The sequence below is a fragment of the Pieris brassicae genome, chromosome 14 (genome assembly GCF_905147105.1).
Source record: "Pieris brassicae chromosome 14, ilPieBrab1.1, whole genome shotgun sequence".
Taxonomy (NCBI): domain Eukaryota; kingdom Metazoa; phylum Arthropoda; class Insecta; order Lepidoptera; family Pieridae; genus Pieris; species Pieris brassicae.
The window spans coordinates 4,560,898-4,568,902 of NC_059678.1; the positions used below are offsets into that span (position 1 = coordinate 4,560,898).

The 8,005-nt window shown below is 42.6% G+C and overlaps 1 protein-coding gene across 1 annotated transcript; it reads left to right on the forward strand.

Moving 5' to 3' along the window:
* Positions 1-161: 161 nt before the first annotated feature.
* On the forward strand, positions 162-5,298 carry LOC123718209 (interleukin enhancer-binding factor 2 homolog). Its single transcript, XM_045674654.1, has 9 exons — positions 162-526; positions 743-871; positions 1,042-1,173; positions 2,254-2,409; positions 2,789-2,881; positions 3,392-3,534; positions 3,743-3,883; positions 4,511-4,680; positions 5,229-5,298. The coding sequence occupies exons 1-9, from the start codon at positions 359-361 to the stop codon at positions 5,261-5,263; spliced, it is 1,167 nt and encodes a 388-aa protein (XP_045530610.1). The 5' UTR covers positions 162-358; the 3' UTR covers positions 5,264-5,298.
* Positions 5,299-8,005: the final 2,707 nt, after the last annotated feature.

An 8,005-nucleotide genomic window follows, 5' to 3' on the forward strand; every position in this document is an offset into this window, starting at 1 on the left:
CGTTGACACTTGACACATGATATTTGATTTAAAGAGTTAAATATGGTTATAATTTACATACCGAGACAAGTATATAAAATTTGCGACTCAAGAATGGCAATTGACTCATTACTCATTTCATATACTGTATCTGTGGTTGACACTTGACTGACTGATGATTATGTACTGTATACATAAACTTTCAAAAGAGCGTCTGTGTTTCCAATATATAATTTTTAGATTTTCCGGCTTTATACTAAGTTTTCCATTACTAACAATTATTGTACCTTTATCAGAGACCATAGTATTAAGTTTATTTACGTTTATACATAAAACTGTTTATGCAAATTAAGATATTAAAATAGGGATCAGTGAAACAATGGTTCGCGGCGGCAGGGGCCGAGGTATGCCTGGACGAGGTGGAATGGGTCGTCCGCCCTTCAATAGGCCCCGAGTTATGATGCTAAGGCCTCCTTTCGACCTAATCCTTGCTGAGCCCGCTTTCCCTAGATGTAAACCGGCCCCTGATGATACAGCCTTAACACAGGTTAGCCAAACTAGGTTATAGCGTAACTACATTAAATTGCCACTACTTGCGAATAAGTATTTGTTTCAAAATCAAAGGTTCCGGCTGAATTCTATTGTATTAGTAACAACATCTTCGGATGTTACGACTATTGATTTGAACGACCAAATAAGAGTAGACCCTTCGATATTGTTCTAGATTTTGACTGTATTTATAATTAAACATCACATGTTTCAGGCTCTTTTGAAGAGGCATGCAGAGCTATGCCCTACACCAGCCGAGCAGGCTGCAGTCTTAAGTCTTGTCACAAAATTACAGACTGTACTTGATAATTTAGTGGTTGCTCCTGGGGATTTTGCTGCATGTGTAAGTGAATCAGTTATAAAATACTTTATCTTGATGATGAAAACTTCTGCAAAGTTGAAATAAAGAAAAAATATTACATTTAAAGTACCTTAACAAATCTAAGTAACAGTAGCAAACATCTTGGTAATCATTTATATGTTAAATCTGATCTAGTTAATCATAATTTGCAGCAATTGGAAGAAGTTCGACAAGTGGGTTCATATAAAAAGGGTACAATGATGGCAGGCAAGAATGTTGCAGATATTGTAGTTATTATGAAAACTTTACCTACCAAAGAAGCTGTGGAAGGATTATCCAATAAGGTATTTTTTTTATATTTGTGATTTAACAATAGAATAATAAGATAAGCACCGCTCTGCCTCATGCCTGTAGGCTCGTTTCAGTTTGTAAGTATGTATTGCTGCCGAATATATTGCGTAAACATAATTTCCTTTAATTTAATTGTGTTGACTATTATTACTAAGGAAGCACTCAGACCATTTACAATCCTTATAATTTTATTTGTATCTTCATTATTTGTAATAATAGCCTATACTGACTCGGTCACACCAGCCTTTCTCTATTGAGATGTAACATGAACTCGCAATGTTATGCATTGAAATACAAATGCATTCATTATTGCATACCTCTCAGAAGGCGCAACAAATTTATATATCAAAATTCTTGTGTCACAATGTTCGTTCCCATACTCCTCGGAAATGGCTCAATCGATTCTTATGAATTTTTTTGTACATATTTAGTCAGTCTGAGAATCTGCTACTATCTATCTTTCAAACCCCTAAGTGATAGGAGGTGGTCCACCCCAAAAACTTTTTTTTTTATGATACAACATACATACAACCCTTAATTTTCACCCCTATACTATCAACCCCCATATTGTATTTGTAAACTAGAAAATTATGACTTGAACTCTGATTTATATAGAAATCTGGTTTACATAGAGAAAAAATCACAGAAATACCAAAAAAGTAGTTCAGGTAGCATAGAATTTTTTTTCATGTTGGTATATATTAACAAGGTAGGCTAAGTAAAACCACAGTAATGAGAAACTAAGTTCGCGGGAGCTAGTATACTAATAAATATTTCTACTAGGTGATTATGTAAATTAACCCTCGGATATAGATTGGACACACATATAAGTCATGTCACAACACAGTCATTTACTGAGTTTTTCCGCTCAAGTTGATTTTTAAAAACTCTAGTAGGAAAGATCTTTTGATGTTTTTGGTCAATTATTATAAACCTTGTTTGCCATACAAAAGTTTTTCTATACAATTCCAGATTCACTTATGGCATAGTCAATTTCACCTGATGACTTCGACAGCGGTTCATCCCGTTCACTTGAATCCAAACTACATATTAATTGTTAATTAATGTTTTAGGTGAATGAGGAAGTGAACAAGCTCATGCGAGCTGAAGGTCTGGGTAATGTGTCGAGTGCATGTCATGAGCGAGGGTTTACGGTCACAGCAGCCAGTAGTGCTGTTCGAGTGTTGGTTACTACGCTGCATCATAACTTAAGGAAACTGGAGCCTGAGGTGATTTTTCTTTAATGAAACGGGTAGTGGGCAGGCAGCTGACCTGTTAAATGATTCCACCCATAGACACATTGCCAGATGGCTCGCAAGTGGGTGGCCGGCCTTTTAATAGGTACCCTCATTGGGTAAAATAAAGGAAAGCTACGCTCCCCAATACAGCACCAGCTTAGCTGTATAAGCCCTTAAGGCCAATTTAAGAAATATAAGCTGATAATGTATTTTTTTCACGTTTCAAGTGTTCTGACGGCCGAGGAGATTGCTTACAAGCATGTGACGTCATCGTCGACTAATCTGTGACTTTTGTGTCAAGTGACTGGTGTAATTTTTGTATGTTGATTTTTTATAGTGTGTGTATTAAATAATATTGGAATATGTTCAGGTTCACTTGGAGTATAAAGTAATAAGCAGCCATTTGGCAGCGATCAGACACAGCCGGTGGTTTGAGGAGAATGCACATCATTCATCGATTAAGGTACATTTTATTTTACATAACAATAATAATCAAGATTTTGGAGAGATGGTTAGTAGGTGATTTGACATTAGGCAGGTCATGAGTGTAAAAGCTGATTTGACTTATCTGAGAAGTAATTAATTCAGAGGCTGATGAATTAGGTAATAAAGTTTTAAAAAGATTGAAAAGTGGAAGTCAATAGTACAGAAGCTTATTTGACCTAAACCAAGAAGTAATTAAAATTTAAGCTGATTTGACTAAATAGAATTAGATAATGGAGTTTAAAAGAGATTGAAAAATTTTGGTCAATAGTACAGAAGCTGATTTGACTAAATAGAATTATATAATAGACGCCAAAAGAGGTTGATTAATGGAGGTCGAGAAGAGAACCTCGTTATAATAGAGGTCCATAGAAGAGGAGGTACAAAAGCTAATTTGACTATTCAGCCTAGCAACTGTCTTGCTCCGGCGTATTTTTTTTTTGTTACCATGGTAACGTCAAGATCGCAAAATCACATTAAATTTTTCCAGGTGTTAATCCGTCTCCTTCGCGACATGTGCGCACGCCATTCCGGCCTCGAGCCCCTGACCCCCTGGATGATTGATCTCCTAGCCCACCACTGCATCATGAACAATCCAGCACGACAGGTTCTGCCAATCAATGTGGCTTTCCGGTAAGAAATGTGAATTCTTCAAAAGTACTGGATTTAAACAAGTAACTTTCAGCCCTGCTATTTAATGTATTTGCCATGTTCCTGTTATGGTATGGGTCATATTGATGTGTTGAAAAGACCACCCCTTTAAGCAAAATAAGCATGGTCACTAACATTGTCACCACGTACGTGCATGGTCACGCACATAATCAAGTGATACAATCAACAGGCGTGCCCTATCCCTCCTGGCTGGTGGGTTGTTCCTGCCGGGATGCGCGGGTTTGCCAGACCCGTGCGAGGCGGCACATGCCCGGGCCCACACTGCCTTGGATCTACCGGCGCAAGATCACGCAGCTGCGACTGCGCAGACGTGAGTGTAATTTGATTTTTTTGGAATAAAATGTGCTTACAACATCTGTATTGGACTTAAAGCGGTTGGAACAGAAGGAGCAGCTAGTATTCTATGAACTTAGCAGCGTTGACCTGGTGGCTTCAGCATGTGACTCTCATTCCTGAGGTCTTAGAACCCTGTATGTGGACTTCCTATGTGTACATTCGCTTGTATAAAGAGAAAAGTGGGGAAACCGGCCTTGCCTTAGACCTGACACGACGGTGTGTGTCAGGCACAGAAGGCTGATCACTATTGGATTGGCAAATGCTCATGAGACAGATACGGAAATATGAGGGCCAGACCTAAAAAGGTTGTGGAGACACTGGAGTTTTTCTTCCATAAAATATGGATTTTAAAGTCGTTATGGAGTCAAATAACTTGTAAATAATCATTATTTGTCAAAAATAAAAATGGTCGTAGATTAGTCAAACGATGACGTAACATGCTTGTAAATAATGTTTTTGGGGTTAATTTCCGTCGCAGCACGATTGGTTTAAATATATACGTATAAGATTTGTTTACAAGCATGTTACGTCATAGGGGATGGAGCGACGCCATCTTGTCTAAATTTTGGCGGGTTTTTTGTATTGGTTCTATAACATTCAGCCTCCTCCGCGTGGTCGCGCGTGGGGGTCACCGCTATGTGCTGGGACTGCAGGCGTTCGAAGGTGGAAAGGATATATCTACCGAGATCACAGTATGGGACGGCGTCGTGGTATCCCCCTTGGCCCCAGCGTACCACGAAACGCCGGAGCCGATGGACACAGACGACAAAGGTACTGATGAGGAGCGTCGACTTTTAATTGAACTGCGAACTCATCTGGAGATCAGCTGATGTTAATCTTAAATAATATAATTACAGTTATCCAAACTCCCCCCCCCCCCCTCCCCCCATAAAGAGGAGATTTCTCGAGTTCACTGTCAAATCCTTAATAAGTATTGCCTACCTTTGCATCTGTTTCAATTCTGTTATAATATAGACTTAAGTTACTGTTTCTAGCTTTTGAATTGTTCATAAACGCTCTTACAACGCGATTTCCAGGTCATGGAATTTACGTCATTTACGTTCAAGTTTATCACGCAATTTTTGGAGATTCTTGACAACCCCCCCCCCCCCCATGAAACGACCACCCCCAAGTGACTCTTTATACCTAAAACTTACCATTATGTGGTGTAACGTACTGGAAAGTGCAAAATATTATTAACGATAATGCGTAATTCAATCCCCGCCCCGCATCGTAACGTTTTACAAGTGGACCCCCCCCCATAACGTTACGTAATACTGGAATGCCCCCAATTGTCTAACGTGAGTTTTTTCTTTCAGAGGAAGATGGAGCACAAGATGGCGTTGCTGCATAAGTGTGAATTTATAAGATATTAAAATTGAATATTTTTTTGGTTTTTTAATTATCCCCTTAAGTATTTTGTATCCAATCCACAGTGGTCAGCCTCGACAAACGGGCTGTGTGGCTAATAAGAGTCAGAAGTTTGTTTAATCTGTAGTTAGCACCCGGTGATGGACGCACAGGCTGCCCTTCGTATTCTGGGGCAATTCTGCGCTCTTTAAAAAAAATAAGTATCGGTCTCGGGGCAAACGGAGCAATCCAACAAAGGCACCCCCATCCACACTCGCCGTGGACTTCACAAATATTAGGGGGCTCAACTCCAACATCCACGCTGTCCACTATCATTTAGAGAAGCGAAGCCGGCCTTGCTCTTTCTTACCGAGACTCAGATTTCCTCCCCGGCTGATACTTCTTACCTCTCCTACCTGGGGTACAAATTGGAACATTCATTTGTGCCGCGGGCTGGAGTTTGCGTGTACGTCAGAGAGGATATCTGTTCTCGTCGCCTCGGGACGCTTGAAGGAAGGGACCTATCTAACCTCTGGCTGCGAGTAGACTGTGATGACCATCCGCGATTCTACGCATGCCTGTATAGGTCCCATTGCGGAAATACCGAAACTGACCGACTCATTGAGCACATCCAAATGGCTACAGATTCCCTGCTCGAAAGGATTCCTACCGCTGAAATCGTGATTCTTGGCGATTTTAACGCCCACCATGCCGATTGGCTCGGTTCTGAAACCACCGATCACGCGGGAAGATCCTTTCACGACTTTGCTTTAGCCTCCGACTTGACGCAAATGGTCCCTGCGATTACGCGAATACCAGATGTGGATGGTCATAAACCTTCTTTGTTGGACCTTCTGCTGACTTCACATCCGGAGACCTACCAAGTCTCTGTTGACCCGCCATTGGGTTCATCAGATCATTGTGTGGTACGGAGCATTGTGCCGCTCACGCGCCCTTTACGGCCTAGCTTTGCGGGCTGTCGCCGTGTGTGGCACTATAAGTCAGCGGATTGGGACGGGATGCGGTCTTTTTTTGCGTCCTACCCTTGGGGGCCCATTTGCTTTTCGTTGAGTACTCCGGATGCCGTCGCTGATGTGGTCCTGCAGGGCATGGAACTTTTTATTCCATTCTCTGCGGTGCCGGTCGGTGGCAAGTCCCAGCCTTGGTTTAGGCGTTCGTGCAAAGAGACTTTGCGCCGTAAGCGTGAATACTTTAAAGCCTGGGCAGAAGCGGCGACATCCTGTGATGCGGCTATCGGCGAACGTAAAAAAGCATATAATTCAGCCTCTAGGTCCTTCAAACGGGAAATCGCTAAGGCAAAGTCAGAGCATATTGCCAGGTTTGGTGAGAGATTGGCCCACCTTCCTTCGGGAACTCGAGCCTTCTGGTCTCTTGCCAAAGCTGTCCAAGGGAATTTCTGTCAGCCCTCTATTCCACCACTGCATAGGGAGGATGACTCACTGGCCCATACTGCAAAAGAGAAGGCCGATCGTCTCTTTGCGTCGAACTCAACTTTGGATGATCAGGGGAAGGAACCACCGACATTATTGCGGTGTGATACTACGATGCCTGAAGTTACATTCCGGCAACGTGCTATCCGTAAACATTTATTTTCCCTGGACATCCATAAGTCGAGCGGGCCTGATGGCATCCCCCCAATTGTGCTGCGTACTTGTGCTCCTGAGTTGGCTCCGGTCCTAACGCGCCTTTTCCGGTACCTGTACTCCCTTAACACTGTTCCGAAGTGCTGGAAGACAGCTTTGATACATCCGATCCCTAAAAAAGGCGATCGCTCTGATCCGTCCAACTATCGCCCAATCGCAATAACCTCCTTGTTCTCCAAACTAATGGAAACCATTATTAACGGCCAGCTCTTGAGGTATCTAGAGGGCAGCCAGCTGACTAGCGATTCTCAGTACGGCTTTCGTCGTGGTCGCTCAGCTGGTGACCTCCTTGTATACCTTACACATAGGTGGGCAGAGGCAATTGAGTCCAAGGGGGAGGCGCTGGCGGTAAGTTTGGACATCGCGAAAGCCTTCGATCGGGTGTGGCACAGAGCACTGCTCTCGAAGCTTCCAGCCTATGGGCTCCCCGAGAAATTATGCAACTGGATTTCTAGTTTCTCGCTGATCGGAGCATTAAGGTCGTCATCGACGGAGCATGCTCCGACCTTAAAACCGTCAATTTTAGAGAGAGAATGAGTTCAATCCTACAGATATATATGTTTGTCTCTTTCTGAGGCGTTACGTAGAACTAAGACTAAGACTTTTCGTGTTACACTTGATTTTACTCCTCATAAAATTTCCGTACCGGGCCTTATAACTCAAATCGTTTCTTAAGAAGTAAACTCCAATATAGCCAGAGATAAAAAACATAATACATTTAACTATGTGGTGGTTGTGTGTATGTGTGGTATGCTCATAATGCAGGTGATTTTGCTCTATGGATATTCTTAATACTCCTCTTAACCATATTCCGCGATAGCTTAGCAAGTCGAGGCTGATGGTCGAGATATATGAACTTCTAGGAAGCGTTTATGATTGACGCGTAGCGATCAGCGCGCATGGTGGTCAGCGCTGATGGCTGCGCGGCCGTACGCGTCGGAGCCGCGTAGCTGTCAGCGCTGACAATCGCTAGAGCGCCTCTGCTTTCAGTGAGCGTTGTAGTGTCGAACGGAGCGGACGTCAGCGTGTTCAGTCATGGCAAATCGCGGAGTGGAAACTACTTTCGTCAGCCCTCATTTTTT